Genomic DNA, 19,421 nt, shown 5'->3' with positions numbered 1-19,421 from the left:
TTCTAGATTCAAATGTGCACAAAGAAACAATTTCCTTAAAATTACAAAGTTCACTGATTTCTCCGATGAACGCCCACTTTTGCAGGTCAGTAGTGGGGAAGCTTTTAACCCTCTGAGTGATACCTCCTCTCACATAGACGATCTTTGACTGGAAAAGGGAAGCAACATGTGTTTTAATTGACATCTCACATAGACGATCTTTGACTGGAAAAGGGAAGCAACATGTGTTTTCACAGTCACCTAGAGAGCTAGAACAGAGAACATTTAGAGATATGCCTCATAGTGAGAATATCATGAGAAATATACACTTTATCCCTTCATTTAAACACCAACAAATAATGACACAAAGGTAATATTTATATAATTTATTTTGGGGGGCAGGGTTTAGAAATTATATACAATTATTACTTTAAAAGTATTTTAAAAATTGTCATTTTTTAGAAACTCTTATATTTTGTCTTCTTATATAAACAAGGGTGGACAAAATATTAGAAACACCTACAGCAATCAGAATCAGAATCAGAATCAGAACATTTTATTGCTAAATTCCTTGTATGTTCAACATACCATGGCAATAAACGGTTCTGATTCTGATTCTGAGCAAAAACACGAGCATAACGTTGGCTGAAACAGTTTCAACTAAACGAACTAAATGAAGAATTAGATTTATTTCGGTGTATTGTTTTCATACTGTGTATTTATAGAGTTTATGTAAATAACTTGTGTTTAGAGGCTGTAACTTAAAGACACTGTGGCCACTAGAGGTCAGTGTTTCTCTGGTAAATACTGTAAATACAGAGCAACACATCCAAACGTGTGTGTGTGTGTGTGTGTGTGTGTGTGTGTGTGTGTGTGTGTGTGTGTGTGTGTGTGTGTGTGCGCATTAAAACAGCCTCATGTTTTTAATTATTGACGCTTTATTCTGTTTTTCTGGATTTTGATTCACTTCTTCTTCTGCAGCTACGGACACCCCAGTCCAGGAATTATACTGTACCAGAGTACTTAGAGAGCAGGTACAAGTGTATGTACAAAAACTACATTCCTGCAATTTATGTACATTCATTCCTTCTCATTCAGACTGTATTTACAGTTAGAGAGACTCAAGTTTCAAGTTTTCCAAATTAGCAACTCAAGTAAATCCAAAAGAAGAAACAAAAGGAGTCTGTCATCCAAAGTACCTTTGTAAAGACGTTGTTATTTCCTTTGACCACTGCAGCAACGAGCTGTAAACACATCCGACTATATATATCAGTTTATTATTATATTTGAGGCAGACAGCAGCCTGCTGCCACATCCAGCAGACACAAAACAACACGATCATCCAACTGACCCTTCGTTAAGTCCCGCCCCTCCAACGCAGACTGGCCAATCATAGCGTAGCATCGTCCAGAGTCGGTTGTTCCTTGAATTCATTGTCTTCTGTCTGGATCTCTAGGTGATGTGGTGATTCACTTCTTTATCTTTTTAACCTGTTTTCTCTGATGAATCAGTTTGACATCCTTCAAACACACATTAGACCGTTCTGTCTGCTTCTCCTTAAAATACCTTGTTGGTTTCAGGGTACGTATCCAGGGAAAACAGCGGAACCCCCCATGTGGCCACGGCCAACAGGGTGGCGAGGACGCCGATCACGTTGACGCCAAGCCCCGCCTTCACCTGCAGCAGCGATCGGACACGGAAGTCATGGGTCAACGTGCAGCACTGAACTTTATAATGAATGTTTCTGCAGCCGGCTTAGACTTCACGAAGGAGAACGTTAAACCTGCATCTGTGTTCCTGCGACAGCGCTTACCATGTTCACGATGCTGATGTGTCCGTAGGCGAACACGACGGCGTTGGGCGGGTTGGACACGGGCAGCAGGAAGGAGAAGGATGTGCAGAGGGTGGTGGGGATCAGGACGAACAGCGGGTTGACGTGGATGGCCTCAGCCTGAAGAAACACGGATCACACAAATTAATATCTGTCTGAATACTAAAATAAATATCATGATTGTCACCGGTTCTTCTGTTTGACCATCTGTGTGTCCTTCATACACAACATGTTTGGTCCATTCATTCCTCACACCTACTCTTTAGACGAGACAAAACAAAATCAAGATTCCTTTATGTGTTGATGTTGAGTGTTTGTGATAAACTGAAGGATGAAGTGTTCCTTTATGTGTTGATGTTGAATGTTTGTGATAAACTGAAGGGTGAAGTGTTCCTTTATGTGTTGATGTTGAATGTTTGTGATAAACTGAAGGATGAAGTGTTCCTTTATGTGTTGATGTTGAATGTTTGTGATAAACTGAAGGATGAAGTGTTCCTTTATGTGTTGATGTTGAATGTTTGTGATAAACTGAAGGATGAAGTGTTCCTTTATGTGTTGATGTTGAATGTTTGTGATAAACTGAAGGATGAAGTGTTCCTTTATGTGTTGATGTTGAATGTTTGTGATAAACTGAAGGATGAAGTGTTCCTTTATGTGTTGATGTTGAATGTTTGTGATAAACTGAAGGATGAAGTGTTCCTTTATGTGTTGATGTTGAATGTTTGTGATAAACTGAAGGATGAAGTGTTCCTTTATGTGTTGATGATGAATGTTTGTGATAAACTGAAGGATGAAGTGTTCCTTTATGTGTTGGTGTTGAATGTTTGTGATAAACTGAAGGATGAAGTGTTCCTTTATGTGTTGATATTGAATGTTTGTGATAAACTGAAGGATGAAGTGTTCCTTTATGTGTTGATGTTGAATGTTTGTGATAAACTGAAGGATGAAGTGTTCCTTTATGTGTTGATGTAGAATGTTTGTGATAAACTGAAGGATGAAGTGTTCCTTTATGTGTTGATGTAGAATGTTTGTGATAAACTGAAGGATGAAGTGTTCCTTTATGTGTTGATGTTGAATGTTTGTGATAAACTGAAGGATGAAGTGTTCCTTTATGTGTTGATGTTGAATGTTTGTGATAAACTGAAGGATGAAGTGTTCCTTTATGTGTTGATGATGAATGTTTGTGATAAACTGAAGGATGAAGTGTTCCTTTATGTGTTGGTGTTGAATGTTTGTGATAAACTGAAGGATGAAGTGTTCCTTTATGTGTTGATGTTGAATGTTTGTGATAAACTGAAGGATGAAGTGTTCCTTTATGTGTTGATGTTGAATGTTTGTGATAAACTGAAGGATGAAGTGTTCCTTTATGTGTTGATGTTGAATGTTTGTGATAAACTGAAGGATGAAGTGTTCCTTTATGTGTTGATGATGAATGTTTGTGATAAACTGAAGGATGAAGTGTTCCTTTATGTGTTGATGTTGAATGTTTGTGATAAACTGAAGGATGAAGTGTTCCTTTATGTGTTGATGTTGAATGTTTGTGATAAACTGAAGGATGAAGTGTTCCTTTATGTGTTGATGATGAATGTTTGTGATAAACTGAAGGATGAAGTGTTCCTTTATGTGTTGATGTAGAATGTTTGTGATAAACTGAAGGATGAAGTGTTCCTTTATGTGTTGATGTTGAATGTTTGTGATAAACTGAAGGATGAAGTGTTCCTTTATGTGTTGATGTTGAATGTTTGTGATAAACTGAAGGATGAAGTGTTCCTTTATGTGTTGATGTTGAATGTTTGTGATAAACTGAAGGATGAAGTGTTCCTTTATGTGTTGATGTTGAATGTTTGTGATAAACTGAAGGATGAAGTGTTCCTTTATGTGTTGATGTTGAATGTTTGTGATAAACTGAAGGATGAAGTGTTCCTTTATGTGTTGATGTTGAATGTTTGTGATAAACTGAAGGATGAAGTGTTCCTTTATGTGTTGATGTTGAATGTTTGTGATAAACTGAAGGATGAAGTGTTCCTTTATGTGTTGATGTAGAATGTTTGTGATAAACTGAAGGATGAAGTGTTCCTTTATGTGTTGATGTTGAATGTTTGTGATAAACTGAAGGATGAAGTGTTCCTTTATGTGTTGATGTTGAATGTTTGTGATAAACTGAAGGATGAAGTGTTCCTTTATGTGTTGATGTTGAATGTTTGTGATAAACTGAAGGATGAAGTGTTCCTTTATGTGTTGATGTAGAATGTTTGTGATAAACTGAAGGATGAAGTGTTCCTTTATGTGTTGATGTTGAATGTTTGTGATAAACTGAAGGATGAAGTGTTCCTTTATGTGTTGATGTAGAATGTTTGTGATAAACTGAAGGATGAAGTGTTCCTTTATGTGTTGATGTTGAATGTTTGTGATAAACTGAAGGATGAAGTGTTCCTTTATGTGTTGATGTTGAATGTTTGTGATAAACTGAAGGATGAAGTGTTCCTTTATGTGTTGATGTTGAATGTTTGTGATAAACTGAAGGATGAAGTGTTCCTTTATGTGTTGATGTAGAATGTTTGTGATAAACTGAAGGATGAAGTGTTCCTTTATGTGTTGATGTTGAATGTTTGTGATAAACTGAAGGATGAAGTGTTCCTTTATGTGTTGATGTAGAATGTTTGTGATAAACTGAAGGATGAAGTGTTCCTTTATGTGTTGATGTTGAATGTTTGTGATAAACTGAAGGATGAAGTGTTCCTTTATGTGTTGATGTTGAATGTTTGTGATAAACTGAAGGATGAAGTGTTCCTTTATGTGTTGATGTTGAATGTTTGTGATAAACTGAAGGATGAAGTGTTCCTTTATGTGTTGATGTAGAATGTTTGTGATAAACTGAAGGATGAAGTGTTCCTTTATGTGTTGATGTTGAATGTTTGTGATAAACTGACGGATGAAGTGTTCCTTTATGTGTTGATGATGAATGTTTGTGATGAACTGAAGGATGAAGTGTTTCTTTATGTGTTGATGATGAATGTTTGTGATGAACTGAAGGATGAAGTGTTTCTTTATGTGTTGATGTAGAATGTTTGTGATAAACTGAAGGATGAAGTGTTCCTTTATGTGTTGATGTAGAATGTTTGTGATAAACTGAAGGATGAAGTGTTCCTTTATGTGTTGATGTAGAATGTTTGTGATAAACTGAAGGATGAAGTGTTCCTTTATGTGTTGATGTTGAATGTTTGTGATAAACTGACGGATGAAGTGTTCCTTTATGTGTTGATGATGAATGTTTGTGATGAACTGAAGGATGAAGTGTTTCTTTATGTGTTGATGTAGAATGTTTGTGATAAACTGACGGATGAAGTGTTCCTTTATGTGTTGATGTAGAATGTTTGTGATAAACTGAAGGATGAAGTGTTCCTTTATGTGTTGATGTTGAATGTTTGTGATAAACTGAAGGATGAAGTGTTCCTTTATGTGTTGAGAAAATCCTCCTACTTCTTCAGCTAAATAAACTCTTAAAAACCTCTTGGATCAGCTGGAAAATGCATCGTCACAAAGCTGAAACAGGCTGTTTATCTTTTTAGAGATACGTGGTTCTCACAGGACAGAGACGCTACAAACATATGATGATCTTATAGAATATGATGCATTGATTAAGATGAAACTAACCAACAGGATATAAAGGAGTTAAAATACAACATATACATTAATGCAGCAGGAATATTAATCCAGAAACATCAGATAAATTTAGAATGCATGACTTTTACTTGTAGTGAAGTATTTTCACAGTCTGTTATTAGTACTTTTACTTCAGTAAAGGATCTGAGTACTTCCTGCACCCCTCCCTCACTGAGAGGAGGAGCTGCTGAGTCACGTTTCCTGAAGTGAAAGTAAGTTAGTCTGAGCGACAGCAGAGCTGCAGTCGAGACAAGTCTCTCTGTTTCTCTCTAAAGAAACATTCAACTGAATCCAGCAGCTTTTTCTCAACAACACAACAGAGTCTCTGACAAACTCTCGTGAGTAAACTGTTCTACAGACTAAATACACTCACTAAATATTTAGTCCAAGTTTAGTTCAAACCAGAATCTGACTGTTTTACATCTTGTTTTATCATATAAAGAATATTAAGACATAGAAATGTGTCATTTTAGATAAAACCATCAGAGGTAGAAACTAAACCACAGTGACTGAACTCTGGCCAGTTAAAGGTTAGACAGAATACAGTCACAGCTAGCATTAGCTTAAGCTAATTCACAGACCTGTTTCCTGTTTGAACTCAAAACCTCAGCTCTACTCAGACAGGAAGTTCAACTCAGAGCAAATGTTTAGCTGAGCTCCATCGGAGGTCGTGGTGGTTTTAGAGAGAAATAATATTATATATAATATCCTGCAGTCCGGAGCAGTTAGCTTCCATCTTTTCTTTTGTACATTTCTGATCCTGTATTTAATTATTTAAATTATGATATTAACAAGAACCAGAGGGTTTAGGATGTTATCACTGCAATGCTTATTAGTTTATCATTGTTTTATTATTATTTTTATTTTTTTATATATATTTATTGATAAACGAACAAGCAGCTGATTCCCAAAAGCAACAGTCATGTAAGTGACTGGCAGCAGGCAGGGATCAGCCAGAGGCAGCCTTAATAAATGATGTTAAACCACAGAGAACAAAAGGCAGAGTGATCCACCTTCACTAGTTTAGTCTTAAAAAAATCCACTACACAAACAAACTCAGTCTGATCTTTGGAAAATAGTCTCAAACCGTGACAGTCTGATGTAAAGTAAAGAGTGGGAATCGCAGAGTAACTTAGGATACTATCATGATACGTTGCTCACAGCAATACTCGATATATTACAGGACAATAATCTACGATACAACAAAATATCTGTGTAACTGAAGAAGAAAAAATAACCCTAAAAATGGCAAAAAACAGAATTATGTATGTCACTGCATTGTGGTGTCAGTTTCACAGAATTTGATTAAACAATGTACAACACAGTACGTATTGTTTTAGCTTCGTGCCTGTTAAACACACAAACTATGACAACCTGTCCGTGTCCACATGTGTCATTACAAGAACATAAAACAAACAGCAGGCTGTAACTGCCTGGTTTAAAACCGGAGGACCATCACTATGATGATACAAACGGCAGTAATGTGATTTTTATGGTACCTAGAGTCGGACTCTTCTAGACCCATGAGGTTCTGGGCTTGGAGCAGCCACTGGACCTCAGTGCTAAAGATGCTAACGTCGCTAGGGATTGGTGTCGTTAGGATTTTAGCAATACTTGTACTCTTATCTTTTTTATTATTTTGTGAGAATCAAATGACAATAAAGAATAGATTCTACATTGCTTTATTATTCTTGTATGTAATCAAATAGTCTTTCTTGAGCAGCAATACAAGAAGTTCAAAAATCTTCAAAAAACATTTACAGCTAAACAATTAGCGAAGTGCTTAGCTTTTATTTATTGTACTGTTCTTCTGATCAAACTCCGTATGACATCACTAACGTATGACATCACTAACGTTACCTGACGGCCGCTCCACAAACAGACTGATGTTCTGCTTGTTGGTCACATGTTGTGATGAACTGCTGCTGTTTCCTCTCTTACTTTTGAGGCTTTTATTGTGTTTGAGACAACCAGAGTTCTCAGCACTGTTGGGATCTGACTATATGGCTTCGACATGTGCTGTGGAACAAAGAGAGAGAGTCAGGCCTTTCCTTTTGCAAGCAAAGGTTTCATCCTGATTGTAGTTTGATGAGCACCAAACCCCCCAACTTTGAAGAAATTCACATTAGGGTGTGAGTTTCCTCCCCGAAATGCCACACTGCTCTCATTGGACGAGAGCAGGGATGCCGAGGCGGGACCTCCAGTAAGACGATCTTGCTCCCCCAAAAACTATGTGTTCCTGAAGTTACCTGAAAGCAGCGCTGCAATCTAATTGGCCGAGAGCCAAGACACCCCCAGGACCCCTGTGGTTCAGCCACTGTTCTACAAAACTACCTGCAGCCCCCACCTCAATGCTTTTTCCCTTCGACCTCCGTCGAGCTAGGGAGCACACCAACGTTGTTTCCCTTTTCAACCAAATCCTAGGTCTAACAGTTTATATTCGCTGGCCGAATTCACCAAACTGTCTATTTTATCTTTGTTCGTATCCATGAAGCGAACCCTTTTATTCCTGCAGAAGTGAAGAAGCAAGACTTCTTCAGAGAGAGAGAGAGAGAACTTCCACTCTCCACCAAGCGCCTCGTTTGCTCCGGCCATAAGGACGCGAAAATCCCTTATCCAGACGACAGCGATTCTCTCCCACCGAGAGAACACCTCCCGCGGCCCGCAGCCGCGCTGCCTGGGCCCAACGAAGCTCAGAAGAACCCCTCAGAAGAACCCCCTCAATCACCACGATTGCATCGTACCATAAGGCGAAATAGAGTCTGGGCAGAGTTAGAGAGAGTTAATTTGTGTTTATTTCATCTTGTTTGTGTGCTTAAAGTACTGTTCATTTTTGTAACGTGGTGTATGCTTAATAATCGCCGACACTGACGGTCGCTGAGATCGTTGGGGTTGTGGAGAAGTTAGTGTATTTCATGCTACCGTGATCTGTGTTGAGCTAGCCGCCTCGTGAGGTCGAAGTTGCTTCTCATCAGTTCAGGAGGTCAGAACCGCCGGCTGTGACAAAGAGTCGCGGTTCTTGCTCCCCTGGCTGAGAGAGCAATCTTCCGTACTCCCGCGCGGAGCGAAGGATCTTAATCTCTTGTTTTATTTCATTTTGTTTTGTTCCTTTCCCTTCTCTTTTACTAACACACACACACACACACATATAGCTTTGAGCTAATGTAGCTACGTGCTAAACGGCTACCGGCACTAGACGCCGGGTCTCCTGTTGGCTATCCGCCATTTTGAGTCTCGCGCATGAGAGACGTCATCACGTCCCAACTACGTCATACGTCGCTGAGCTGTCCTCTCGCTCCTCCCCCTTACGCACACATACACACACACACACACACACTCCCCCCCCTCTTTTCAACAGTCTGTTGATTTTAGATAGCGTGCTCATGAATGTATAGTTGTTGTTAGTTTAGATATTAGTTGACTAGATCATTAGTATTAGAACGTAATAAACTTATATTTTAAAGAGCAGCTGTCTGTGATTACTTTGTGCATGTATTGTGATAATATCTGTATATGTGGTCTGTGCTCGAACTTAAACCTTCACTTTCACTCTGAATGTGTAATAGTACTCAGACTGTTGACATTGTGAGTGAACACTAATTATGAGACTTAGTTTATCGTTTGGTTATTGGTCCCTGTTCGCAGGGTGGTGCCCCGTTATTAATAATCATTAATAATTGTTACTGACATTAATAATTCTATTGATGTCAGTAATTTAGTTTCTTAGATGCTGATAACCCAAACACGCTCCTTTACGTTCCCAACATATTGCTGATAACCTGTGTCAGGCTATGTTATTCCCAACATATTGGTGCCCCCTTTTTGAGACTATGTTATTTCCAACAGCATCTACTGGAGTCAAATGTCTTCTTCTCTCTGATCATGATGTGAGTCTCACTCTGTACTGAGCCAGAGACAAAGACAAGGAGACAGAGAGAGGACGTTTGAGACGAGGACATCTCACTACAGAACTAAGAAATTACCGATAGAATAACTTCTAACTCCAGACCTCATCAATACTCCGTGTTTTACTAATTTAGAACTGGTTCCCTTTAGAACCAGGTTTTCGGGGGGCATCTCTAAGAGTAGCTAGCTAGTTTCTTTTCATCCTTCCCAACACGGCCGTTTAGAGGAATGACTCCTTATATTCAAATAATCATAGTTTGATTTTATTTAACAAATAATCAAAAGATATGTAATAACAGTTTTGTTTTTCCCCACTTGTCCTCAGAGTGTAGATATGTCTGCTGCCAGCTGTCTGCTGACTGAAGATCAGTTCCTGTGCTCCATCTGTCTGGATGTGTTCACTGATCCAGTCAGCACACCATGTGGACACAACTTCTGTAAAACCTGCATCACTCAACACTGGAACGTTAATGTCCCCTATCAGTGTCCAAACTGTAAAGAGGTTTTTAACACCAGACCTGAGCTGCGGGTCAATACTTTCATCTCTGAGATGGCTGCTCAGTTCAGACAGTCAGCTCAACAGAAAGCCAGCAGCAGCAGCTCAGAGCAACAAGCTGCCAAACCAGGAGAAGTTCCCTGTGACGTCTGCACTGGAACCAAACTGAAGGCCCTGAAGTCCTGCCTGGTGTGTCTGGACTCCTACTGTGAGACTCACCTGGAGCCTCATCTGACAAGATCAGGTCTGAAAAGACATCAGCTGATCGACCCTGTGGAGAACCTGGAAGGCAGGATGTGTACGAAGCACGATAAACTGCTGGAGCTGTTCTGTAAGACCGACCAGATGTGTGTCTGCATGCTCTGCACTATTTCAGACCACAAGAACCATGATGTTGTTCCGCTGGAAGAAGAATATGAAGGAAAAAAGGCTGAGCTGGGGAAGACTGAGGCTGAAATCCAGCAGATGATCCAGAAGAGACGAGTGAAGATTCAGGAGATCAAACACTCAGTGGAGATCAGTGAGGAAGATGCAGACAGAGAGATAGCAGATGGTGTTCAGGTCTTCACCGCTCTGATGGAGTCTGTTGAGAGAAGAATGAACGAGCTCATCGACACGATCAAAGAGAAGCAGAGAAAGACAGAGAAACAGGCTGAAGGCTTCATCAAAGAGCTGGAACAGGAAATCTCTGAGCTGAAGAAGAGAAGCACTGAGGTGGAGCAGCTCTCACGCTCTGAAGACCACCTCCACCTCCTCCAGAGCTTCAGGACCCTGAACACTGCTCCACCCACCAAGGACTGGACAGGAGTCAGAGTCAGTCCACCTTCACATGAGGGGACTGTGAGGAGAGCTGTGAATCAGCTGGAGGAGACGCTCAGTGAACAGATGAAGAAGCTGTTTGAGGTCGAGCTGAAGAGGGTCCAGCAGTCTGCAGTGGATGTGACACTTGATCCTGATACAGCATATCCCAACCTCATCCTGTCTGATGATGGAAAACAAGTTAAACTTGGTGATGTAACGAAGAATCTACCAGACAATCCAGAGAGATTTGATACTGGTCCTGTTGTTTTAGCAAAGCAGAGTTTCACTTCAGGAAGATTTTACTACGAGGTTCAAGTTAAAGGAAAGACTCGGTGGTTTTTAGGAGTGGCCAGAGAGTCGATCAACAGGAAGGGAGAAATCACAGCAAGCCCTCAGAAAGGTTACTGGACAATATGTTTGAGGAATAAGAATCAGTACAGAGCTCTTGCTGACCCTTCAGTCCGTCTCTCTCTAAAGTCTCAGCCTCAGAAGGTGGGGGTGTTTGTGGATTATGAGGAGGGTCTGGTCTCCTTCTATGACGTTGATGCTGCAGCTCTTATCTACTCCTTTACTGGCTGCTGCTTCACTGAGAAACTCTACCCATTCTTTAGTCCATGTTATAATCACCGTGGTAAAAACTCTGCTCCTCTGATCATCTCTCCTGTCAATCACACTGAGTAGAACAAACACTTGATCTTCTACAGAGACTCTTTCATTTAATGTAACAAATCTATATTATTGGTGATTTACGGTGTAAACATTATTGATTCTTCACATTCTGATCAATGAGTTTTTTCTATTTGTCTGTAAATGTTGTTCTACTCCAACACACAGACATTAAGCCACTGATTGATATTATATAATGTAGTCTAATTCATTCTAATAACTGCATAACCTGCCTTCAACACTGTTGAATCATCAGAAACAATGTACTCAGGAATAAGAAGCATTTAAACATTCCTTAAATATCTGGGTGCCAAAAGAAAATGTTTGTCTGATTATTGTATATATAATAACTTATGATTACTGGCACACATTATTGGATAAAGTCATGAACCACTTATTTTATATTTTAATAAAAGGTTTTATTTTTTATCATTTTCAAATTAACAGAAAAATCAAGAGATCTCTGTCTGGTGTGTTTTTAGGGGTCAATAAAAGATGAATTATTGATTCATATTTGTAGAAAATGAATCAACAAAGTGTAATTATGAAACATTCAGCTTCTGTGACCAGAGAAGAAAAGTTGTGTATCGTGTTATTAGTATTTCATAAAGTCCTCCTCTCTGCTGATCCTCAACACAATAAAAACTCATAAAGTTTGAACTGGATTTGTCTTTTTATTTCACATTTATTCAAGTACTGTATTTAAGTAACATTATGAGGGAATTTACTCGTTTATTTCCACTTCATGCTACTTTGTACTTTTTACTTCACTACAACTCAGGTGTAAATATTTTCTCTGTTTCTAAAAACCAGCATTAATAAAAGAAGAAATAAAGTAAAAAACTCTTTCACTAGTAAATGTAGTTCTGCTGCATGAAGACCAGATGATGAGATTAGAGACTACAGAGATGAACTGTGGACCTACCAGAGGAGAGAGGATGGGGAGGAAGATGGTGATGGTGGCGGCGTTGCTGGCCACCTCTGTTACCGTGGTGACGATGATGCAGGAGACTGCGATTGTGGCCAAAACTGGCAAATCACCCAAAGGTGTCAGAAGCGTGGCCACCCACAAAGACAGGCCCGACTCCTGCAGACACACACGCACGCACTCACGCACACACACATGTTTAGAACCAGTGTTAATGTAATGTATATCATGTGTATGTTTATGGCTGGTTTCAGCTGATTAAAGGGTCAGTTCACCTTAAATTAGAAGAAGTAAGAAGTAATCTATTCATGCAGGTGATGTTGTTTGTCTGAGTTTTGTTTATCAGTGAGATTTCCGCCTTTTTTCTGCTTGTGACATGTTGGTGTTACAGTTAGTTTAACTCTGTAAGGATTGTTTGGGAAATAGGTTTATTTTCTTTCTTTGTTTCTATGTTTCGCACAGTCAGACAGGAGGAGAGCCGAGATGGAAGCTAAGCTAACCCAGCTAAGGACCTCAGGCTACTCCATTACCCAGCATTACCTTTACCATACCATTATCCATTACCTCCGGTCACAGGGAAATAAGATGGACGCAATGAGACTTCAGGCTAACCCAACAGCGAGAGGACTGTTGTGCCCACATCTTCACAGAGATCTGTAGCAGGCACCATCGTGGTATCTGGGATCAGGCTGCACTTGACGGGCAGAGCGCAGGACGGACTGCAGGACTCAGTTTGGATAAGAGGAGGCGGACTCTGTTCACATCATGTTAGGTGCTCAAACGCAGTCAAAGTCGAGGGACAATGATTCCCTGTTGAATTATGAAGATGTCGGCCATATTATCTGCCCAGAGAATTGTTTTTCTTGCTGCTTTTTTACATTCCGTCTCATGCAAAATCACAACAATGCTGTTTTTGTTTCGTTCGTCATGTTTATCTTGTGTAGCAAACGGTCTACAACTGCATTTCGTTTCGCAAACCCGTGTTGCACGATGACAATAACATTATATTTGAACGCTTACCTTTGTGCCCTCAGCGAGTGCGAAGCCTCCACCGACCAGCAGGGCCTCTCTCCACGGCATGGAGGCCTGGAACTCCTGCCAGGAGATCATGGCCTCTGGAGGGAGGGAGATTTTATTTTTTAAATATATCCTGTATCCATATTTACAGACAAGTACCTAAAAAACGCCTAAACCTAAATGCACTTAGTTTCTTCCAACATCTGGTTATGTGTCGTGGATGTTGCAGGAGACAAACCTACAGTACGAATCACAGACTCACATCTCGTGTATTTACCGTAATTTCTGGACGGTCCGTAGGCTGGTACGATGAAGAAGAGGAGGCCCAGCAGCAGAGCCACGGTGGCGTCAGTGATGAAGCCCGAGTGACTGCTCAAGACAAGGACAGAAAATAAAGATCAACTTCTTTAATGCCACTTCAGCTTAAATACAACTAATCAACACTTGATTGGACAAGAGATTATACAATGAACAGTGTCTGATTATAGGAATTACATCACATTAATTGTGAAAGAACATAAAGAAGTGTGAAATGTGGGTGTTTTAAAAAGAAAAAACGATCAAGTTTGTCCATCTTTTGGTACTCTCTGACTCCATATCCTGTCTGTGGTTTGCCCACTGGTTGCTACTGAAGTGAATATTTAAAAACACCTCACACATAAAACGTTTTCTTCGTAAAAAGTCTCAGTAATTTCCTAAAACATCTGGTCACTGTAGTTTTTAAACAAACGGGAGGAAATAGTGCATTTGTTGGGGACTATTTTCAGCGGTGGATGAATCCATCTGTGTCAGCAGGACGGTGTTTGTGGGACTGAGTTGAAATAAAACAGAAACGATTTATTGAGAAGTTAATGTGCACATAATACAAATGTGACTTTGGTTCATGACAATAAACACAGTGCAATAGTATAAGACATAAGTAAAGATGGAAATATGAACATTTACAATAGAATATGATAAACAAAAAAACAATAAGTGTTTAAACTAAATAAATAAATACAAATCAATAAACTAGAGTGGAATGAAAAGAGGAATGTGACTCACTGAGGGAAGAGAGAAGTCCAGCCCGGCATGAAACCCGGAGATCTGGTCAACCACAAGACCACCATCAGCAGGAAAACCACCGCGGTGACGAACTCCTGAGAGCTGCAGGGAACGGAACGACAGGAGGGAAAATGAATGAATGAATGAATGAATGAATGAATGAGGGAACGGAACGACAGGAGGGAAAATAAATGAATGAATTAATGAATGAAAGAGGGAACGGAACGACAGGAGGGAAAATAAATGAATGAATGAATGAATGAGGGAACGGAACGACAGGAGGGAAAATAAATGAATGAATGAATGAATTAATGAATGAGGGAACAGAACAACAGGAGGGAAAATAAATGAATGAATTAATGAATGAAAGAGGGAACGGAACGACAGGAGGGAAAATAAATGAATGAATGAATGAATGAATGAGGGAACGGAACGACAGGAGGGAAAATAAATGAATGAATTAATGAATGAAAGAGGGAACGGAACGACAGGAGGGAAAATAAATGAATGAATGAATGAATGAGGGAACGGAACGACAGGAGGGAAAATAAATGAATGAATGAATGAATTAATGAATGAGGGAACAGAACAACAGGAGGGGAAATAAATGAATGAATTAATGAATGAAAGAGGGAACGGAACGACAGGAGGGAAAATAAATGAATGAATAAATGAATGAATGACGGAACGGAACGACAGGAGGGAAAATAAATGAATGCATTAATGAATGAATGAGGGAACGGAACGACAGGAGGGGAAATGAATGAATGAATGAATTAATGAGGGAACGGAACGACAGGAGGGGAAATAAATGAACGAATGAATGAATGAATAAATTAATTAATGAATGAATGAGGGAACGGAACGACAGGAGGGAAAATAAATGAATGAATAAATGAATAAATTAATGAATGAGGGAACGGAACGACAGGAGGGAAAATAAATGAATGAATTAATGAATTAATGAATTAATGAGGGAACGGAACGACAGGAGGGGAAATGAATGAATGAATGAATTAATGAATGAGGGAACAGAACAACAGGAGGGAAAATAAATGAATGAATTAATGAATGAAAGAGGGAACGGAACGACAGGAGGGAAAATAAATGAATGAATGAATGAATGAATGAGGGAACGGAACGACAGGAGGGAAAATAAATGAATGAATTAATGAATGAAAGAGGGAACGGAACGACAGGAGGGAAAATAAATGAATGAATGAATGAATGAGGGAACGGAACGACAGGAGGGAAAATAAATGAATGAATGAATGAATTAATGAATGAGGGAACAGAACAACAGGAGGGGAAATAAATGAATGAATTAATGAATGAAAGAGGGAACGGAACGACAGGAGGGAAAATAAATGAATGAATAAATGAATGAATGAGGGAACGGAACGACAGGAGGGAAAATAAATGAATGCATTAATGAATGAATGAGGGAACGGAACGACAGGAGGGGAAATGAATGAATGAATGAATTAATGAGGGAACGGAACGACAGGAGGGGAAATAAATGAACGAATGAATGAATGAATAAATTAATTAATGAATGAATGAGGGAACGGAACGACAGGAGGGAAAATAAATGAATGAATAAATGAATGAATTAATGAATGAGGGAACGGAACGACAGGAGGGAAAATAAATGAATGAATTAATGAATTAATGAATTAATGAGGGAACGGAACGACAGGAGGGGAAATGAATGAATGAATGAATTAATGAGGGAACGGAACGACAGGAGGGAAAATAAATGAACGAATGAATGAATGAATAAATGAATGAATGAATGAGGGAACGGAACGACAGGAGGGAAAATAAATTAATGAATAAATTAATGAATGAGGGAACGGAACGACAGGAGGGGAAATAAATGAATGAATGAATGAATGAATTAATTAATTAATGAATGAGGGAACGGAACGACAGGAGGGAAAATAAATTAATGAATGAATGGCGCTCCAACACCTGGCTGAGCAGATCACCAACATGGAGCACAAACACCCAGACTCCCTGCTCATTGTTCTTGGGGACTTCAACAGAGCAAACCTCTGCAAAGAACTGCACCAGGGACAGAAACACACTGGACCACTGCTACACTGTAATAAAGGACGCACATCGCTCTGTCCCTCGTGCAGCTCTGGGACTCTCTGATCACTGTTTGATTCATCTTCTCCCGACCTACATGCAGAAATTAAAATCTGCAAAGCCTGTGGTGAAGACTGTGAAGAGATGGACCAACGAACAGCTTCTTTCCACTGGCCGTCACTCTCATGAACAATAAATAAGTCATACTGCACTGCCTCTGTTTGCACTGTCACCTCAATTCCATTGCCATTGTTTATAGGTGTATGCTCACATGTGTGTGTGTGTATATATATATATATATATATATGTACACTTTTTCATTTGGATATATATTTATACTTATATTGTATATAGCTGTTAAATGTTTATACCTACATCTGTTCTACTTTTTCTTTTGCTGCCCTTTTTTATTCTTTATATATATTTTTTTTTGTTGTTGTTTTTTGTAAATTTGTGTTTGTACATTGAGAGCGGAGTGGAAACCGGAGTCAAATTCCATGTATGCGTAAGCATTATTTGAATCAGATTCAGATTAAAATAACTACAAACACAGAACAACACAGACTACATTCTCACACTGACAAATAACAGTTCAGATTTCTTCTCATCTTAAAGTACAGCAGTTTAAATGTTGAGCTAAAGAAGCTTTTATCGTTCAGTATTCTGCTTTATCTTCGTGGGAGGAAGGTCGACAAAGAACCCAACATCCACATCAACGTTGTTGCAGGTAGATGTTTGTGGAACTGACGATGCTAAGTAGTTAGCCACGGAGCTACCTAGCTAGCTAGCTAACGTTAGCTTGACGCACGTAACTTCTAACTCGCAAACTGTCCGCAACGTGGTGAACGTCCAGTAGTAGAATGTTTATATTGAGTTAAACATATAATCATTAATGTGGAAGAGTTGATAGATGCGTGTGTGTTCATTAATATAACGTTAGTTAACATGTTGTCAGCTGACTCGTTAGCTATGCTAAGTCAGTGTTCGCTTATCATGCTAATGGTTCCTAGCTTCAGTTTGAAACAATGTTGTTTACATCAGTGGTGGAATGTAACTAAGTACTTTTACTTAGGTAGGTTACTGCATTTAAGTAAAAACTACTGCTAGTTAATACTTCTCCTCCACTACATCTCATCGAGTGTTTCCTTTATGTGTTGATGAAATCCTCTTCTTCAGCTAAATAAACTCTTTAAAAAGCCTCTCGGATCAGCTGTAAAATGCAGCGTCACAAAGCTGAACACTTTCTCTTTAGAGATGCGAGGTTCCCACCGGACAGAGACGCTACAAACATGATGATCTTATAGAATGTGATGCATTGATGTAGATTAAAGTACACGGGATACAAAGGAGTTAACATGCAACAAACACATTAATGCAGCACACTGAAATCTGTCTTGGCTTTACCAAAGACACCATTTGTTTCATCAAGAGATTCTTTTAATCAAGGAACTGTTTGGATTAGAAGGTTAAATGTCTGAAGAAACCCCAAAACTTATATTCAATCTTTCAGATTTAACATAACATGTGTTTATAATCTGATTTGATGCGGCTTACAAAGAGGACCGTTTTTCTAAATGTGAATTGTTTTACTGCCGGATATAAACGTAGCTTTATGAATGCAGCTGTTCAAAGTGTTTGTCTCCACACAGAAGACCTGCGGTCCTGCTAGCAGGGCAAGATGTCATTCGGTACTCCCATCGGTGGAGGGACGGGGGGGTTCGGCACCTCGTCGACCTTTGGACAACAAAGTGAGTTGTTTTTATTTATTCTCTGGGATTCAAACCTACAGCAGCACCAGGCCGAGCCCAGAGATCGTTCTCTAAATGACGTCTCTCATTAATCACATGACATCTATCACACTTCATCCTCATAGAGGGGTCACCCCTCTGTTGCTCTCTCAGGTTTCTTCCTCTTCTTTCTTCCCGTTAAAGAGTTTTTTGGGGAGTTTTTCCTGTTCTGATGTGAGGGTCAGAGGATGTTGTGTGTGTACAGATAGTAAAGCCCTCTGAGGAGAACTGGTGATTTTGGGCTAAACAAAATAAATAGAATTGGATTTCTTCCTCCAGGAAACTCTTTAAAAACACATCTTACCAGAATTTAGTTAGTTAATGCTGATTGTAAACATTGTGGCATTCACACGTGCAACATCAGGTTCTCCATGGAGGGGACAGACTAAACCTGTTGGTTAATATCTGATCTGGTCTGTTTCGGTATTCCTGGTGACTGAAGATTTAAATCATCCGTTTAGGGTCTCTTTCAGGTCGTCCAGTAGGGACCTCACACGGCTGCTGTTCGTCATGAGATGACAGCTGAAGATGTGATATAAGATGCTCATGTGTTTCTATACAAAACAAGGTCCTTCTAACCAAACGTCCAATGCTCCCGTTGTTTTGCACACTGCTCAGTCCCGTTGTCGTTTTTGATTTGTTTATCTTATGAAGCGTCTGAACGTTTGAAGAAGTCTCCCTCCCATTGTGTCCTCCAGGCTTTGGGACCAGCACCAGCAGTGGGTCGACCAACACCACCTCCAACCCGTTCGGTGGAGGTAGTGTCGCCTCCCTGTTCGGAGGCTCGGGGTTCACCGCCGCCCAGCAGCATCAGCAGCATCAGCAGCAGCAGCAGCAGCAGCAGGGGACCGCTGTCAAGTTCAACGTGAGTTTATATAAAGGTTATTCAAACAGGGTCAGGATGCACCCTGAACACGCTGGTCACACTGAGCTGTCCAGGGCTGATTGAGGGAAGTTTAAATGATTTTTAATATAAAAAGATTTTCACTAGTTTCTTTTCCTTGCAAATTCAAGACATAAGATTCTAAGAGTCTTTTTCTCAGAACATTATCCCCTTATTTTATATATATATATATTTTAAACCTACAATGGCCCTGATATGCTGGGGTACTATTCCCCCACAATGCAACTCTCAAAATAAATGGAGGAAACCTTGAAACCTAATTGAGACGCCTCAGAAAACAAAGTTTGTTGAACGTGTCTTTGAAT

At 39.6% G+C, this 19,421-nt stretch overlaps 2 protein-coding genes and 1 pseudogene across 2 annotated transcripts; 2 read left to right on the top strand and 1 right to left on the bottom strand.

Annotated features, from left to right (window-relative positions):
* Nucleotides 1-391: 391 nt before the first annotated feature.
* On the bottom strand, nt 392-14,444 carry LOC142947832 (solute carrier family 13 member 1-like; the record flags this gene model as incomplete). The annotated part of the gene is made up of 6 exons (XM_076089693.1): nt 392-1,656; nt 1,793-1,930; nt 12,268-12,429; nt 13,291-13,385; nt 13,565-13,656; nt 14,332-14,444. Coding segments are annotated over 6 exons (720 nt in total), but the record flags the coding sequence as incomplete, so codon positions are not given.
* LOC142947831 (E3 ubiquitin-protein ligase TRIM21-like) lies at nt 5,657-12,002 on the top strand. The gene is made up of 2 exons (XM_076089692.1): nt 5,657-5,811; nt 9,705-12,002. Exon 2 carries the CDS (start codon nt 9,714-9,716, stop codon nt 11,355-11,357), a length of 1,644 nt encoding a protein of 547 aa, XP_075945807.1. The 5' UTR covers nt 5,657-5,811; nt 9,705-9,713; the 3' UTR covers nt 11,358-12,002.
* Nucleotides 14,445-18,103: 3,659 nt separating the features above from the next.
* Nucleotides 18,104-19,421, top strand: part of LOC142947942 (nuclear pore complex protein Nup98-Nup96-like) — a 7,715-nt pseudogene continuing 6,397 nt past the window's right edge.

The sequence above is a fragment of the Anarhichas minor genome, unplaced genomic scaffold, assembly GCF_050575085.1.
Source record: "Anarhichas minor isolate MPS153535 unplaced genomic scaffold, ASM5057508v1 ptg000011l, whole genome shotgun sequence".
NCBI lineage: Eukaryota > Metazoa > Chordata > Actinopteri > Perciformes > Anarhichadidae > Anarhichas > Anarhichas minor.
Note: the sequence above shows the minus strand (reverse complement) of the source record. Positions and strands in the feature narration are given on the sequence as shown.

Coding starts and splice junctions, on each gene's coding strand:
- LOC142947831 (XM_076089692.1), top strand. CDS start 9,714: ATGTCTGCTGCCAGCTGTCTGCTGACTGAAGATCAGTTCCTGTGCTCC.